Consider the following 19,254-nt stretch of genomic DNA (forward strand, 5'->3'; position numbering starts at 1 on the left):
ACGCGCTGCATATGTGTCCTCTTTTGGCGGGGAGAAGAGGATATAGCAGGACTGGGCCACAAGGCAGTGAAGGAGGATGGATATAAGGATGGATGGATAGGTCATATGATGGGTAATTGGAACCAGAAGGCAAAGTGGCTTTTATTTAGATTTAACATGGCGTTTTACTTAATATGTACGCATGTGTAATTCATGCAAATGTTTCTCAAAGCTGTAGAAATTGTTATTAAGCCTTGTCCAGATGTTGACAACAAAAGGATGTTGAAGTGACCTTTTATAGATCACTCTAAAAAAGATAAAAACTATTGAAAGGTTTGCTCAACGTGGACTGACTTTCCTTGCTTTCTCTAGAGAGATCAAACGATTTTATTAACTATGTCCACATTTTAAAAGACATGCAGTTTGTTGCCTTTTTAGCCACATTAGGGGTGTAGCTCTATGCAATGCCATTGCAAAGCCTTTGCAATGTTATGACATTCCTGGTCTTCAGCGGATGAACCATGATGGCTTTGAGAATCCCCTGACTATTCCTCTGGTGCCACAATGAGCTTGACTTGAAATATCTAAACAACTTTTGAATGTATTGGCACATTTTGTGCAGGCATTCATGGTCCCCAGATGATGTATCCTTGAGACCTTGGTGATCGTCATCTTTTAGGCCACCATGAAGTGGCCCAAGAAGATAGATTTGACTCTTCATCTAGCACCATCTTCAAATCAAAACTTTCATTGTCAAATACTTGGTTTAACCATTTATAGGGTTAATTGAAATACTTTTTACTTTTGTGAGTTTTTCAAAAAAATTTAAATTTTATGGTGAAAATCAAGGTCAGTGAAGTTACCATATATGGTTTCTTGTCGGTCTGTCATGTAGCCTGATTGTCGCTGATTGGCTTGGAGAAATATCATAGTTCTACTGCCTCATGGTGAAGCAAGGGGCGGGCATTTAACCCTAACCCTAACCCTTGCCCAATAAAAGGTTAAGACCAAATACCTGCAAAACTAATGACATTCCTATCTGTGTCATTTTTGTCTTTGGTGCTAATTAATAAATGTTAAAAACTAAGATGGTGAACATAGTAAACATTATAACATTGTACCCACTGAATATCATCTTAGCATATATTAGCATGCTGATGTTAGCTTTTAGCTCAAATAACCACTTTGCACGGACTCGTAGAGTGGCAAGATTGGCTGGCTCTCATTTGGTTTAAGTCTTAGGTAACACCTTGATCTTGTTCAGGACTTTTCCTTTTTTGGGCCTGTTATGGACCAATTTGACTCAACAACCTTGATATCTCCAAATCAATCCTCCATATAACTCCCCCTACAGACTGTCAGCCAAACCCCTTACTGGAATTTATGCAATTTCTCCCCCCAGATCATCCCATTTTTCATGTGACAGTGGCTTGAAGTCTGATTCATGGCCAGGATGGAGAGGAATGTTGACACAACTGCCTCCATCTGCCCATCTTCAGTGCACAGATGGAGAAGATTCTTAGCTGAGCATACCAACACATGTTCTATGGCTTTTCATCCTTGACATGTTGTGGGAAAGTCACAGTTTGGAAATGTGCATTGTGTGTCACCACTGCACAGCATTTCAGGATAAACTGTGTTGATTGAGCATGTGTACAACTTGTGAAGGATTTCTGTGCCTACTTCTACTTTTGAATGGATTTAAATGGGAGAGGCCTGTGCATGACTATGGAACTCAGCCTTTTCATATCCCCTCTGCATTTAGCAAAGAGTAATATTTTGCTCATTTTATTGACTTGGTATTGAAGGTTGACGTGTGAAACATAAATTCGCTTTGGCACTGCAACACAAAAGAACACAAAGGAGCGACTATACTGGATAACGCAAAGCTTGGTCAAAAAGTCAGGGCTAAGAGTGTGGGAAGGGGGTTCAATGACATGTCGGTTGCCAGTCTAAACATGACTTGGAGCTGGGGCGACCTCAGAGTGCCAAGTCTATAGAAACAGCGAGGCTTTAAAACTCAGGCCCTATGAGTCAGCCAAAAGCCCTGGACTCAGAAAACCTATTCCAGTCCCTGTGTTTCCATGGCAATGAGAACAGATTGGAACCACATCTGGTAGCCATTTCAGTCCCTGCAAGGAGAGGAAGAAAGAAATTTATGAGTGAGGGGGAAAAAGACAAATATTTTCTGCAATGCAAAGCAGAAAGAAAGTGGAGTCGAGTTACACTTGAAAGGGGTTGAAAATATTAATTCCACTGTGGACTCAGTCAAAAGCAGTTTTTCGGTGCCCATGTAAATTCAGGATAATGGATTAAACTTTACTCCGCTTGTGTTTAAATGTTATGAGAGGCATTCAGCGGAAAGCAACTTCTATTAGCATGCGTGCATAGATATGCTCAAGACACAAAGGCAATGTTGTTACAGAAAGCCATTTCCAGTGTGCTTAGCACAAGTCATTTCTTGAAAACACTCGATGTAACAAAGAGTTTGAGGTTTTGTCTTTTACAAGTGAAAAGCAGCTTTTTGTTTTAGTCTTCAAACGACCAGCTGCTTCACTGCCTGACATAAATATGTGTCTGTTGCAGAAAGATTTCCTAAAATGCAATCATTTCCCTGGCTGATTCGTTGCATCAGACACGGCCGGAGGAGATTTGAAAATGCTGTTTTTGTCTCTTATCCCTGTCGACGCACTGTCTGAGAGAAACACTGTCTAATTGCAGTCCTCCTTACACGTTAAATGTTGTTTCTCAGCCCTGTGGAAATGCAGTAACTATGAAATGACATTTACTGGAAAAGGAGCTGGTGCTTTTCTTGAGCCAAAACCACTGAGAACTGAGGTCAGCGAGCAACCAGAGTGGGGAGGAGAAACAGCCCCAGCATCAAATGTGTGTTTATAGATTTCTAGTGACATCGACTCACTCTGCGATTTAAGACTGTCATTATAATAGACCCGAAACTCCCTTACAGTGGCACCGAGCGAAAAAAGTCCGCTCCTAATGCACAAATTAAGAGCAACCACACAACAAGACGACCTCCCAAATAGATGCGCAGAAAAGCTGGTGAAGTGCTCAAACTAGGTCAAAAGAGCTGAAACTTAAGAAGCCTCAGTTTGGGATGGATAAAATTATCAGTATGGTGCTTAAAGTCACTGTGTGAGCCTATTCTAGCAGTGCTGGGACATAGAGCCCCTGGAAGACATACACAAAGTTTTCATCTTGAATAGTTATATAAATGTGGAAATACAAATGGATATGAATAGCCAGAAATGTAATTAAGCCACAGTTGCTCTCTCTATCCAGATGGAGCTTTTTCTTTCTCTTTTTTTCTTTTCTTTCACATGAGGGGTGTGCAAACAGTTGTCTGGGACTTCAAATTGCCCTGGATTTTTCCCCCTTTGTCAGCATAATTCAATGGAACGAGTGTATCAGGGGAGAAGATTTGGATGGCTAATAGAAAGCAGATCAGTCAGATGCTCTCTCCTTTTCTTTCTCTCTTCTTCTCTCCTCCTCTTTCCCTTTCTTTTAAACCCTCTCCTTCTCTCATGTTTTTCTCTGTAGCCTATTTTCCTTCTCCCTCATTCAGTCCTTCCTCCCTCTCCCCCTCCCCCTGTCTTTTATTCCTTCACACACACCCATCCATCCGCTATCAGTGCAGTAAAGTGGGACTTCAGACTTCATAATGTGGCTTGAGGTTTCAGCTTTCACATAATTCCACAGGCCGACCCAACGTTTTTTTTTTTTCCCTTTCTGCTTCACAGCGGAGATGGAGACTGAGAGAGAGAGAGAGAGAGAGAGAAAGAGAGAGAGATTGAGCTGCAGCCTTATTCCAGATATTGCGATGGAAAATGATCACAAGACCGAATGTGTCTGCCCAAACCAAAGGAAAATAAGCAGATGGCTTATGTTTTTATGCGCTGAACCCCAACTGTCCCGACAATCAGTCCTGTCTGCGACCGACGAACTGTAGCTTACAACAGCTTTGTTGTTCGAGACGCAAACTTTCATCCAAACTTATTTGCCAAAACCAGTCACAGAAACACATGTCGATGCAGAATTACTCACCTTTAGCCTGCAGGAACATTTTCCTGCTTTTAAAACCACGTTAGATTTGCTTTATCGTGCCTTTGTGGCTCAGATGCCAGCTCAGGATTATTCACACCCTTCCTATCCACAGCCTATTTGGTTAGACACACTTAACAGTTTAAAAAAGGCAGAGAAGTTGCTTTTACTTGTGTATTGATTCCAGGATATATTTACCGTAGGTGATTGTAGTTCACTGGCCTATTAAGGGACGTGTTAGCTGTATATTTGTCGTCACCGCGACTGTGTGCTGGTGTGTACGCGACCCTCACAGCCCTGTTCGACTTCCCAGGACAACACTGGAGCCATTATGGGGAGCCATGTGTTTCTGATTACCCAGGCACAGATTAGAGGGAGGGGAGCAGCGGGTGCTGTCTGCTTGCCCCCCGGCTCCTCTGATGTGGCCAGCAACTGGACATCCATCGGTGCAAATCCCGCCAGCGCCCTTGCGCCCTTCCCACCTCTTCGCCAAACCTTTACACCACCTTGATATCAGTACCAGACCTATTCAATCGCCTTATCCTGTTTCCCATTTAAACATGTAAACAGTGCTATCATTGTTGGGGAAATTATTTCTACTTGACCTAAATATCATGCCAGAAGCACCAAGATGTCACTGCTGTATTCTTGAAAATGTGCCCTCGATGGTAAACACTGTTGAGGTTCAACAGTGTTGTGTTTGTGTTACTTCAGCAATGTGATACTTAATCGACCACTACAGGGGATATTGTCTTTTGATTTGCCCCCCTCTAGGGAGGTCAAAGGTCAGGGTCAGCTACGGAACAGTATCCCAGAGACTGTGAGGAATAAATGGTTTGCTAAAGGACTCTTCAGCAGGATGACCATATGTCATCGACAGCTGGTTAGCTTAGCGTAAAGACAGGAAATGGAGAGAAACAGCTAGTCTGGCTCTCTATGAGGGTAAAATCAGCCAATCAGGATGTCCAAAGCTCACTAGTGGTGGTATGGTAGAATTATAAAGTGGCATGAAATGTAAATACTCAAAATAGAGGTATCTCACAATCATACTTAAGTAGTGTATTTGTTCACCTCCAACAATAGATCATGTACCACAAATCCAAGTAAATAGGCCGTAATCTTTGTAAAAAGCAGCAGCCGTCTTTCACCTTCATTGCCAACATAACAAAGACACTACGAACAAGGTCACTGGCAGTAAACCATTCTCGTCATCCACGCTTGTACAACACAGATCCTCTGCCAAGGCCAGCAGAGTCTCATAGCTTTCTGCGGCCTCCCTGTGTGGGTCAAAATGGAGCCACTTATTTTAGGTCATAGGTTCAAGCCGACCACAAGCTAAATCAAACTCAGTGACATCAGTGACATTCTCCGTTTCTTCTATTCTAAATTTGCTTACAGATGCTGTCACGCATAGACATGTCACTCCATTAGGACTCAAAAGGAGTGTCACAGCCAAGAAGGCAGGATCATGATTCTTAAAAAGATAATCTCCATAAGATGATAATGAAGGAATAGAGGAACTTTTTTATTAGTCTTCCTCACTGGATAGGATGTTATTTTATGTTTTGTGCTGGGCAAACAAATTAAAAGGAAATAATGTTTTGCTCCTTGAATCTGGGCCCCCACGAGGTTATGTCCACTTACTGTACACTATACTGTGGAGCACACTCTTTCGCATTGTACTTATTGAATGAAGCCCTCCACATGGCCTTCACTTCTTTCAACACTGCCTTTCCTCTTTATGAGCAGACTGGAGCGCAGCAGGCAGACAGGCAGCAGGCTTCCCCCCAGTTGCCCCGAGGCTCCAGACAGATAAGCACACACACAAACACACACACACACAGATAACTATCTATACCCAAAACTCATATTTTTATTCACCCCCTTAGGTCATCATGAAACATACAAATAAATGACCACACTAAGGCACAGAGAAATAGACAATGGAGTCAAATATTTCTGATTGCAAATGATTGCGCACATCATAAGAGAGCAGACATAAAAACAAATGCCCTGCTGGCTGGAAGGCAGCATCCAGTGCTCTGGAGAAACAGGAAGTGTGTGTGTCTTTATAACTAGCTCTCTGAGGGAGGCAGGATTACAGTGAGGTGTTTTGGCTTTTGATCTTTTGCCAGCTGCAAGTGTTGCAATTTGCAAAATTCTTGCTGGAAAAAGTTGCTCAGTATGATTTTCGTAAATGTTTTCATCAGCTTCTTTTCTGTTCCATAAGTGACTGTTATAAATGGCTGCATTTTCCCCTTTGTCAGCAGAATAATAATAACAACATCCCCTTTTTGGCACGAACCACATGATGTAAGCTGAAACATGCTGATTGTGAACACATATGGTGTGCATCCACACATATAGACTGAAGAGCCACCCCACCCCCACAGCTCATTGTGTTTTCTCCCCTCTCTCATCACCTCTTTCTTTTTCCTAAAGTTCTTTCAGAGTTCTTCTACAGAACGCACATTGTGAGAAACAGCACTGGAAGTTTATAACTCAAAGATGCAAACGTAAAAGTCCAGAAGAGGAGTGTACAGGCCCGCAGATTTACGATGGCTGCCAAGGGAAGGAAACCCTGTTAAAAAAGGGAACTGTTTTACTGCCATTTGACACATAATCTCAAACAGTACATGCAGCGTGCAGGACTCTGAGCTGCAGAGCCCTGAGTCTGGAAAAGATAGAGACAGAATGATGGTTTTGCTTCAGCATTCCAGGCAGGAATGGTTTATTTTTGTTGGAAACATAATTGTCTGTGGCTAGGATTTGGAAGTACATTTTACCCGCCAAACTGCCAGAGAGTGTATATGTGGGTGCTACCGCCCTCTCGTGGTAACCTAGTGTACTTGCTTTGTCACAGCACAGTGCAGTTGGGTTAACTTGGAGAGGAGAGATGTTTTCCTCTTTCAAGGGTGTTAACACAGTGCAAATGTGTTGTTGCTGTCATGAGGTCTGATTTCATACACAATTACAAGTACACAATGGACAGAAACCTAACAATGCAGGACAGAGGGAGATCATTACATTTCTACAAGTTCTGCATTCAGAATTTGAAGAGTTAAAGGAGTTGGTGGAGACCAAAAATGGAGCCAAAGTCTTTTGTCTTCAAGCTGTTGCTCCAATTGCCCCAAAGTTGCCCAGCTGTAACACACATCTAGTTTATTTAATCAGTTGTGTAACTAGTTCTTGATGGACGACCACCACCCAGTATTTCTGTGCAGCATCTCTGCCTGTTTCCTGGCACACGTTCACAACATATCTCTAGAGAGTCACAGTGCCTGGTCAAGGAATAGCTATAGCATGTGTCTACTTGTAAAAAATTTATTTTTCCACTGGTTTCATTTTTGAATTAAACAAACTAGGTACAGCATGTTGATAAGAGGGCTTTAGATGTGTTTGGAGGCATATTTTTGAACTTTGGACAGAGCCAGGATGGCTGTTTCTCCCTGTTTTCAAGTTAAGCAATCAGTTTTTACAATGGCAGCTTTCATAGAAATAAGAGTAGCATTAATCTTCTCATCTAATTCTCCAATTCTCCAAGGGAAAATGAAAGAGCACATTTCCCAAAATGTGAAACTGTTACTTAGTTAAAATAGCACATAATATTCAAATGTGTCTCATAAGACTTCCTTATGAGTGCCAGTTTTTGGTGCTTTGCTACAACAAAAACTGATGTTGGGAATATTGTTCTACATTTGTTAATATGACCTTTTCCTAAAAGAATCCTTTATACATGAAGTGATATGTTGATTTCATCCTGTGACATCATTTGGGGTGTTGCCATCACCGCCAGTCAGTAACAAATCTAAGAGTTTAAGATGGAGAGGGTAGGAATGTTCCCTTAGTTAATACAGATACTTTTTATAGCCCTTGAGATTAAAAATACCTTTCTTTTCAGTGCACAAGTCAAATGAGTTTCTCAATAATTGTTTTTAAGAAAAGTACAAGTCTTTTTTTTGTTCTTTTAAGAACATTTTTACAAATCCAGTCTCTCTATCATTTGCTTTTCAGCAGCTTTGGGAGCGTGGCTGGCTCTCAGTGGCCATCAACCACCTGCAAGTTCACTGTATGGGAAAAAAGTGATAAGAGCACAGATGTTCTGTGGTTTCTGTGGAGCCCCAATGACATCTGATGTGGAAGAAACTATAAACCATAAAGCCAGGGGCCTCCACATGGCCTCGAAAACATCAAAAACAGCCCAATAACAAGACCAGAGCAAAAGAACAATATGCATGTGGAACATTTGGTGAAGCAGTGACCCACTTCTCAGACTATAAAGCATTTTTGATTGAAAAACAGCAATAAGCAGTGAGAAGAATCGGACACAGGAGGGCACTGCCCCCCTATGAGAACGATTCATGGTCTTGTCCACCTTGGTTAACTCTCAAAGTTGACTGAAGGGTTATATATTGTTGGTGATAACTTAGGCAAAAGCGCTACAAGAATTTGTCATAAAAATGTGGGCCCTCTTGGTGCTCACTCTTGCCCTCTCCGTGAGGGCATCAGACACTAAAAATGACACAGCGGTTGAAGAAAAGCTTGTTATAGCCAGAGGTAAATTGCTGGTAAGTTAAGATGAAATTTCATTGTAATTTCTCTTGGATATCTTGTCATGATAAAATGTTTGTGATATCAGTGGAGAGCCGAGAAAACCTTAAAAGACCTGAAATGAAAAAGAGGACAGGGGAGACCGTAATAGCATTCACTGAGGAAATGGGAAAATGAGTAAAATGAGGGATAAGCCATATATTGTCATGTCAGTATGTATTCTGGTGAGATACGAAACCTATTTCCAGCACCTTTGATCACACAAAGAACGAAGCGTGCACACCGCTATTTGTCATGCTGTTTTAACAACTGTCTGCTGTCATCCCTGCAGGCTCCCAGTGTGGTCGGATGAAGCATAAAGAAAATGCCGGGGCTCCATCTTTTTCTCATGGAGCGCTGGGCTTTATAGTATCCTTGTGTTCTTCTGTTCCTCAGGCTTTTTTGGTGTGACATGACTTTTCCAAAAAAAACAAAACCAAAAAAAAAAAAAACTACTACAGATTTTCTCATGACCTCTTTCATAAACAAAACAATGTTCCTAGCAAGTTGCCAAGTCCAGTGCCAGCCCTGAGAGCTTTCCAAAACTCTGCTCTTTCAAATTGAAATCATGATGAGTGAATCTAAAAATAGCAAAGCAGATGGACGCGCTTTATTCATCACAACACTACCTACCTGTTGTTTCCCTTGATCCGTTCTTTCCTGTGTAGCCACAACTTGGAGTACGATTCGTCTGAGGAGAAGAATCCCCGTCTGATACTCTATAACGAAAAGGACGAGGTTGTGAAGGTGAGATGTGAGTTTAGGGATGTTTCACTCATCCGCCTTGTGATGGGGGTTATTGAGGGTGCGCCAAAATATCAAGACAGACTCATGTTTTAAGACTGCTTCATCTGATATCAGATTGTCTGTCAGATACCAAGTTACACAGGCTGAGTGTTTGAAAGAGCGAGACCGAGTTGCAAAAGATAAAATATAAATAAATAAAAACGGATGGCAAGAAAGAGAGAGAGTTAGAAAATATATAAATTAGCTATTCTGACAGCTGAGGAACATTTTTTTTGTAGTGCTATCAATGCTGATATTTGAATTTTAACATTTTTACGCCCTGAGATCACAACTGTTCAGTGTTTCCCACACACTTGTATTTTTGTCAGTGTGGAAAAGCCCCATAAACCTGCATTTAGACCAGAAAAGGACAGCAAAGCTCCACTGAAACCAATAATACTGAATTTCTTTAGGGTTAGCCACTGCTGGGATTCAAGAGTAAACTGCTCACATACTTAACTGCTTTTTTTTGAGATTTTAACCTTATTTTACCTTATAAAGCTTATGCTGGATTTTTTCTTTTGTCACATTCTCAGTCTCATGTTTGTTTTCAATAATTGTTTCACAATGTGGGCATCCGTTGAGACTATAATTTGACTCTAAATTAAGAATGATTTCAAAGACTAAATTATTAAACAAAAAAAATGAAAATAAATGTGCATGAAGAACCTCTATATCAGACGGTGAGTGAATAAAAAATTTAATTTTGGCAAGCGAAATGAATGTGTCAGTATAAACTGACAATCAGAACCTGCTGTACATCTACACACTAATACCTCTCTGCACACATCTACACTGCACCACTGCTTTTAAGCCTTTAACCATGTGTCCAAATGCATGCGTGTTCGTGTGTGTTTCCTCCTCGACACGTCAGACTGTTCCTGTGAAAAAGATGAAGGCGGACGAGATCAGCAGCCTGTTAGATTCACTGGGTTTCTACAAGAGGTCCCAGAAAGGGGAAGAGGTGCCAGAGGAGTTCCAGCATTTCCCCCTGCGTGTCCCCAGGGATGAGCTGTGACGACGCCTTGTGGCCACACTCTGCCACTCCACCCCAGCCACACAAATGACGAGTGGGGCCCCAAGGCCAAAATGATAAGCCAGGCACCACTCTGAGGACCCGCTGGCCGGGAGCAGTGAGCAGTGTGTCAGTCATTGCTGCGTCACTTTGTTTATGTGCTAAATTTAAATAAAAATAAAATACCACACTATATGACTGAGTGGATCAGTGATTAATGCACCTGATGTCTACATTTAATGTAGGATATTACTTACCTGGAATGGTATATATAAATGCAAAGAACAGCACAGAACACACACTGAAAACTGAAATATGAAGGCGTTTCTTCAGTATAGGACAGTAAATATATTCATGAGTAAAATTAGGCAAGGCTTTCTTTGGGAACATGCATTGTCCTGGTTTTCATTTTGGCCCCTATTTTATCCCTGCAGAGCTTAAATAACTGTTAAATTCTCTAATTAGATAAGGAAATGTACTGAGCATCATTTATGGCCACTAACTTACTAGCAAACTGCCATGCTGCAGTCTCAGCCTAATCCCCAGCCCGCCCCCTTCAGTATAATCTGATTAGCAGTGGTGTCTGCCAGCATTCTTCTGTGTGTGTCCATTTGTATCTGTGTCGTTATGCACTTGTGTACTTGTGTGATTTAACACCACAAGGATTAACAGCAGACACTGGAACGTAAACACAGTTTTGGACCGTTACACCTCCTGACGTCTTGGCTCGGTCATGATCACCAGCTCTGCTCACAATGCCTGTGTTTTACTCACCTGTCCCGGAAACCCTGCAGATGGGCCTGGCCTATATGGGAGGCTCTGTGTTCACCAACAACAGGACAGCAGACAGCGACTTCACCAGGGAACAGGAGGACACGTCTGGTTGGTCACAGATTCCACAGACTCCACTATAACTATAGCGTAGTGTAGTTTCCTGCTGTGCAATGTAAGAATGTAACATGTTAGAATACATTATAGTATTGTGATAATGGACATGTAGAATATGTGATTTTGTATGAATGAAACAAATTCTGTAACCCAGAAGGGTGGAAAAATAATGTGACGACTACACATAAACTACTATCTTTTAGCCTTTTTGAAGATTTCTTACTCGTCTTGTGTTTAAAAAAGGTCACATGACAAATATCTAATTTCCTGACCTTATTCATAGCTGACATTTGCTGCTTACCAGCCTTGAACCCATGATCAACCATTGCAATGCTGGTAGTTGTGATCACATTACATTAGGAGTCAACCTTTTGTATACCTACGGTTGTTGTATAGTTCTATGATGCCTGCAATACAAAGCAAACCCCTTAAATCTAAATTGTGGAACGTTATATTCCATGTCCATGTCTGCTTTGATTAGAACTGTGCAAAGAAAGCATTACTTTTGATTTCGAGTGTGTTCATAATAACGAATTGCGGATTTAATGAATATGAGTGTTTATACACTCTTGTTATTTGTCTTGCAGTGGTCAATGAGCTGGTTTCTCACCTTCCCCTGCAGATGTTGCTGTACTTCAACATGTTTTATTTTCCCTGTTGGTGGGTCTCCGCTGTTGTCATGTTAGATGTAAAGGTTAGTTGGTAATTTGCATTTTCACAGACTAGACCCTTCATGTTTTTTAGTTGTTGCATTGTTTAGTTTTGGGTTCCAGTTGGGATCTCTTGGCTCGTGTATTGAGAGGATAAAAAAAGATTTGGATAAAGAAGATATTGTCACCTATTATTTCTAGTGTGCTCTGGTTTCACACTGACTTATTATACAGGAGCCAGGAATTGTAAAAATGACCTCACAAGGATTGACAGGTAGCTCTTTCACTGGACGGTATTGATGACCCGTCATGATGCATCATTAGTGCAATAACAGTAGAAGCTATACCCATGCCATAAGAGAAAGTACACTCAACCATATAAAAACCATATTTAGTTTGGATATTTCTTATATGTTCAGAAGTAGCAGACATTGTGTTGAATTTAATCCACTGTGGCAAATTGGAAAGCGTATTACTTTGGCGCTATCTAGTGGTAGCTGCAAAATAGACCCAATGGCAGCCTCCTCAGATCTAAAGAGGAGTGGATGCACCATCTACAGTAGACTGCACCACTTTTCACTCGGATTCCCTCATCGTTCTGCAAAGCTGAACTTAAGCCATCAGAACGATTTGAAAGAATCACACACACATGCTTTTATCTGTGGTTTTAGGTATGTTTTGCCACAGAGTAATACACTGTTTGAAGATGTTTTTATACCTCCCTGACATACTGACATCCCAGCTCTGCTTTATTTCCAGTTCTATTATCTTCCCGAGTACTACCAGGCTCTGCTCATAACTGGGATGATCCTCCTCACAGTCATTGAAGTGGTCCGACTTTATCTGGGCTACATCGGCAACCTTAAAGAAAAGGTAATTCATCCTCTCTCAAGCACAAGGCAGAGCTCTTTTGTGGACCTGAATAACACAGCAGAGGAAGTGGTTGATTAACTATTCCGACTGTGAGTGTAAATAATCAGCTTTTGGCTACAACTTAGTTTGTGCGTGTGTGTCTGTGCTTTCATGTGGATACAACCGAAGCACACTTGATGTCTAACTGCTCTATCTTTGCATCGCCTTTATCTACCAACCTAAATTCTCTCTCCTGTCATCAGGTGCCAGAGCTGGCAGCCTTCTGGCTCCTGTCTTTCATGTTCCAGCTGCCAGTGCTGCTGTTCTTCCTGACCGATGAAGGAATCATCATCCTTCCTCTAGAGAGAGCCGTCCACTCCCTCTACCTCTTCTTCCTGCTCGCCCAGATCCTGGCCTCCTTCCTGGCGCTCAGGACCATGACCCGAAAGCTCACACTGCTCTTCCATTTGCGTCAGTTTGGCAAAGTGGAAAGCTTACGGCACGCTGGGATGAGCCCTGTCTATGGGCTGCCCTACCACCGCAGCGTGCTGCCCATGTCACCCACCCATGATTTGTACCATTAAAGTAAAAATCAGATAGATACAGATGTTTTATAGAATAGGTATTTTCAATTTGGGGGTGTCTAAAGCATTCTAATTTTTATAATTTTTTACTTACTGTTGCTAAAACGTCATTACGTGCTTTAAGTTTCCCAGAATGGCTCTCAAGAACTGCCAGAATGTGAGTTTGTTACTTGTATTTAAACACAGTCATCCAACTATTTCAGAAAAACTGGGTTTTGTCATTCTGTATGTTATGACTGCATTGCATTTTGGTCTTTTGAGGCCACCGTTACTGCAGAAATGTGTGTGTGCCATATATTCTTGTATGACTTCTGATCACTGGTGTAAAATGACAGCTCTAGAAAAAAGGGACGTACTATTTGATTTTAGGGGAAATAGTGACACCAAATCCTGACATTTGCTGTTGATGTTTTAAAAAGATAAAACATAGTTTTAGCCCCACTCTAAATGTCAAAACCTGACGCCATGTCAGCTAAACTGAGATGACTTGACAGGGTTATGAAAGAAAATACACCATCAAACAACAAAATGGGCTCAGAAATACAAAAAAAAAAAGAGTGCTTGTGCTGATTTTTTTATTTCGCAAAAGTAGATTCAATGTTTGCACATTTTGTTTCTGGAAGGAACAATGTGAGATTCCCATTAAATTTGCAGTTTATTTTTAAGTCACTCTTGCAGTGTATAATATTATCATCACTGTGGGCGGGATACAGGAATCAATACAGGAATTTGAACCAAACTGCTGCAAAATTGTGTTAAATATTTATCACCACACAGGGGCAGTCAGTGACCAAAAGAGGAACGGGGAGCTTTTGACAGTGCTGCAAAGTCCAATGAGAACAGATTATCATGCAGCACATGTCCTGGTCAGGAAACCCTCTGGCAGCAGAATAAAGGTTAAGCATGTTCACACTTAAATATGATGTATTATTTGATCATCTATAACTCTAGGTTGTGTCTGCATGGCAATCGATTTCATATTGTGTTGTCTGCACCTCTTTTCCCTTTGTTTTGGTATGAAATGTTGCTACTGTAGGTGTCACACTAATTTTGTGACTAACTTGCAGCCATATTTGGAGCTCTATTACATTTCTGCTGTTGAGAAATTATTTGGAGTGTGGTGCATTAAGTTGTCAACAAGCTGTTTGTGTGAGAGAGACAGTTTCTGTGCTACAACATGCTTATTCCGCTCTGCTTTACATTCAGGAAACAACAAGCTGCAGTGGCTGCTGCTGCACTGCTCATGGAACAGAATGGGGGGGGAAAAAAGAGTAGAAGGTGTAATCATGCTTACCACTTTATCTAGACGTGGGTGCCATAAAGAAACCCTAAACATGAGGTCACTTATTGAAGAAGCAGAGACGTGAGGAAAACATCTAGTTTCTTTCTTTGTATCTTTGTCCAGAGTTAAAACCTGAAAACTGAAAGGGCTGAAACAGGTTTACCTTGACTTGAGAAGCAAATTGGCAGCAAACACAGGAAAAATCTTCCATGATCCCAATACCCTTTAACCTCAATTAAAAATACTTCATGTCTCCATGTATTTTAACTGTGTGACCTTGTGGAGGGGAAGAAACTGCCACCAGTAGTGATGATGAAGCAATTTGGTTTGGTGCTTCGAGCACAAAAATAAAACTACAGAAACCAAACAAAAGGAGACAAAGAACATTTTACTCAGTGTTTTTTTAATGGTGTGTATATGTATATAGTATATATATGATATATGTCAATGGTAAGTGCAGCAGCACGCATATTATGCCACACTGGTTAGATAGTCTTTGTGGTAATTTTTTCTGCTCTTCGAGGTTTCTTCCTCAGTTAATCACCTGATTTTGCTCACCTGCCTGCCCAGCTGCACCCTGTCACTCATTAGCTCCCCCCAGTTTATATATAGAGGGCAGTTTTCAGGTGCTGTTTTCCCACATTGTTTGTTGTTTGTCTCCATTGGTGATGATCTCTTCCTGATTATCACAGGTTCCTGTGTTACCAGCTCAGACCACTTATCATGTGTGGACACTCCAACACTAGTAATCACCATAATACAAGTGTGGTCTTTGCCACCATATTACTCGACACTCCATAAAATCAGTTTTGAAGAGCAAAACAGAAGGAAGTACCACAGACTGTTTCATCTTGTGTAGTCTTCCAGAGCAAACGGAGCAAAAGCGGTCTCATAATTGCAGATGTTAAGACAAGTGAAGTGCTTCTGGAAAAGTCACTTTCAACATGTTTATCCCCTTCGTTAAAGTCAAAGAGAAAACGCGTGCAGACAGACACCGACAAAAGGAGGCAATTCTGAGACAGACTACTAATGCTGCAGACACTGGGTAGAACTATGATCCTCTTAACCTTGTTCTCATTTGTTCCAGTAATTACACCAAGGAGTTACAATTAATCTTATTGTCATGTATTGATTTGTTGTAAATGCTACCTGGAGCATTTTCAATATGTTGTGCCTTTTCTCCTCCAACTGATTCTTTATGGTCAACAGAAAAAATGCAATCATAGGAAAAGAGAAAAGAGAAAGTAACCTGGTGTTGAGCTTGTACCTTACAGTGGCACTAGTCTGACGTGTGATCTGTATTCTGGCATTGCTTTCACACTCCCCTCCCTGCAGAGAGGACTGCATGTTCACCAGTGTGCTCTGACCCATTCAGCTTCTCCTGTATCCAGTTTTAATAAGTATGAACTATATTAGATTAGATGTTGGAGAGGAAGATTAACCAGCTGGTGGTGAAAGAAATGAATGTAGACGGAATCATAGTGGTTACATCTGAAACAGCGTCTTGCACCTTTTGTGACATCAAATTGCTTTTTTTTCCTTCTTCTTTTTGGTGGTGGTGAATAATAGCCCTGGATTATATGGGGACGTAATGTTCTCTATCTTGCTGAACATATTGTTTCCCTCATGCTTTTTTAACATCCTCTGAAAATGTGCTCCCTGCAACTTTCGATCAAGATTTCCTCTTCACTTCTTTTCCCACAATACAGCAGCGCACCTCGTCGTCAGCTGGGCTTTGGTGAGTCTGTCATCACCTTAATTATGATTGGGCGCAGCTCAGAGGTAATCACAAAATGTGACGGACAAGGCTGTGCTAAGCACCAGAGGAAACAGTATCCAAGACATCACAGAGACATCCTCATTCCTTATTTCAGTAATCCCTCATGGTGGAGAGCTTGCCGGCCCTGCCAAGACGCCTGGAAATGTTCCCGTCCTTTTAATCCCAGGTGGTGAACCCTCACAAACTATTGACGTTCAGCTTCATTCATAAATTGTGATGGCAAGTTTTGAATACACACCATGGTTATTATTTAAAAGGTTACTCAAGGTTCACTCAAACATTTTCTCATTTAAAGAAAAAGTCTGGCGATATTCTATATTCTTCTCAACAAATGCTATACAAAGAGCACAAAATCAACAATGAATTGCTCTTAAACATACATAAATAACATTTGTCTATATATATTCTCTGCACCGTAGACTGCCATCGTCATCGAAAAACTTTCAAAAGCACATCAACGAGCCAATCAGGTGCACTGGGGGACTCATTCCTCCATTATGGTGAACATGGGCGCTGTAGTTTACTGAGTCAATCATGCACCGTCATGGAGCTGTGATTACCTGCTAGAGAGTCAAATTTGTGACTGAGAATAATCCCCAAAAAACACTTTTTTAAACCTGTTTAAGTAATACTTGTTAAAAGCTACAATGTCTATGATTATTTTGCCTTTTTTACAACTGAAACAACGGATTTTGACATTGCATTTGCCTTTATGTATGTTGCATTTGTGTAAACCCTTGGCTTCTTTCCTCTCCTGCCAACTGCATTGCCAGAATAGATAAATAAAATCCAGAATATATTCATTCCATATGCTGTTTAAGGTGCCTATACAACCTATTTGCTTTCTAGAATCAATCAGGAGGTGCCGAATGATCCGATATATACGCAATTCCAAGGGATATTGACATCTGGACCATGATGTTTTAATTGTGCAAAGTGAGTTTAGGGATTCTTGTAATTTGGGTGCCCTTTCTGAATCTGAGTCTTAACTAGTAAAGGAACTCATGCGAGCACGTGCTATTCCTCTGTCATCTGTTTCCATTAGCAACAGAAGGAAAATATTTCCGAGAACATACTGTGAGCCTGCGTTGTAGAGGCCTGCAGGGAGTGTCAAGCTGCGAGCTCACCGTTAAATCATACGGGACATTGTTCAGTCTCTTATTCATTTCAACCTGGCATCTGCAAAAAAAATGGGAATATAATTGTTGATGGGAACACATGTATGGCTAAATAATATGATGCCGTTTCTATGACCCAACTGCTTCCCCACTCAAATCACAAGCAGAAGGCCTTTTAAGGGTACAGAATACATATTGCCCAATTTACTGACTGTAAATGATACTGGGCCATGAAATTCAAATCTCATTCATAAGCCACTGATATTGTCTCCACTTTTACAGACAGCAGGCTCCGCAGAGATTGGACATCATACTGGCAGGCAGGGAATATTGAAACTCGGACTGAAATTGGTGGCTGGATATTTTCAATTTGAGTCTGATTACCTGGGTGAGGGGGAATGGCAGGGCAATTCACTTCTCCTGGTGGTTTAAATGGCCACTCACCATACTGTACAGATGAATATTTTATCAGGGGCGACAGTATTAAATCTGCAGAGCTTGATGACACAGGAGAATGTACTGTCTTCACAGCAAACCACATAAAAGCTGTTAAATTCAGTTTATGTTTTTTTTTATGTTTTATTTTGCTATAATTTGAGAGGATTTTCAATAGAGCCATTTGCATATTACCTGGATTCGTTTTTTACATGAGAGGGAGGTTTGTTTCACTCTGGGAGCTGGGAGTTATCTTTGTAAAAGCTCAGGCTGGTTTCCTACTGCAGTGTATGTGCAGAAAAAAGAAAAAGTATAGTAGATCTCTGTGCACAATGTCATGTTTTCTGTCATATTTTTACCTGAATTGACTGAATTTTGGAGCAATGTTTTCACAAACTGGAGACAAGATTTTAATGATCCCTTCACGGAATTTTTCTTGATGTTTTTGCAGGTAACCATAATATGCTGACACATAAACATCACAAAAAAAATACATCATACAATATGATTTTCATATATTAAGCTCCTTCAGTCCCGATACTAACCATTGTGTAACAAAATAATTTGATCTTAAAGGGCAATTTACTTACACACATACACATACTGTACTGTTCCCAAAGGTCAGGAGTTAACCCATATTCAGGTCATGACAATAATTACAATCACATCGGAAGAATTTCTTTCACCAGGATAATCCTCTCTACATCCATATGCGGTATATTGAAATCAACGTAGAGACACAAACAAAACAAATGATAGTAGTGGTCTGCAGATTCTGTTCTGACATCCAGGTTAGAGTTTTTCATTACATTTCAAATCCCGCTTATTAGTTTGATCCAGTCAATTTTATTTAAGTAGCTCAAAAATTGCCTCGGACTGCTTTACAATCTGTACAGCAAACAGCGTCTACAGCCTCTTTCCATAGACTCCCAGGAAAAACACAAAAAAGGGACGACAGGCAGACATAACCATGGGAAAGAGAAGGTGTACTGCAAATATACGTGAAGCATGTGGATTTGTTAAAATATGGAGCAACTTCCAGGTTCTGCCAAAACAGACCTGACACCTCCTGGAATCCTTGAAAGAGCAAAGACCACTGTCAGTATAGTTACTTGATTTCTCTTCAAAGTGGAGTCATTCGGTCTCTGGCCTGTCGTGAGACATGCAGCTCTGTCGGCCAACTGTAACTCTGGCCTGACACTGTTTTGTTACTCTGCGGTTGCTGAAAGTCAGGCT

The 19,254-nt window shown here is 41.0% G+C and overlaps 2 protein-coding genes across 2 annotated transcripts; both read left to right on the forward strand.

The window, feature by feature from the left end:
- Positions 1 to 8,433: 8,433 nt before the first annotated feature.
- Positions 8,434 to 10,601, forward strand: selenoe (selenoprotein e). The gene is made up of 4 exons (XM_070834398.1): positions 8,434 to 8,606; positions 8,921 to 8,997; positions 9,297 to 9,375; positions 10,289 to 10,601. Exons 1-4 carry the CDS (start codon positions 8,499 to 8,501, stop codon positions 10,430 to 10,432), a joined length of 408 nt encoding a protein of 135 aa, XP_070690499.1. The 5' UTR covers positions 8,434 to 8,498; the 3' UTR covers positions 10,433 to 10,601.
- A 583-nt stretch (positions 10,602 to 11,184) lies between these two features.
- On the forward strand, positions 11,185 to 13,403 carry LOC139204478 (transmembrane protein 17A). The gene is made up of 4 exons (XM_070834512.1): positions 11,185 to 11,311; positions 11,905 to 12,011; positions 12,727 to 12,840; positions 13,083 to 13,403. The coding sequence occupies exons 1-4, from the start codon at positions 11,185 to 11,187 to the stop codon at positions 13,401 to 13,403; spliced, it is 669 nt and encodes a 222-aa protein (XP_070690613.1).
- Positions 13,404 to 19,254: the final 5,851 nt, after the last annotated feature.

Source organism: Pempheris klunzingeri, chromosome 7 (genome assembly GCF_042242105.1).
Source record: "Pempheris klunzingeri isolate RE-2024b chromosome 7, fPemKlu1.hap1, whole genome shotgun sequence".
Classification (NCBI taxonomy): domain Eukaryota; kingdom Metazoa; phylum Chordata; class Actinopteri; order Acropomatiformes; family Pempheridae; genus Pempheris; species Pempheris klunzingeri.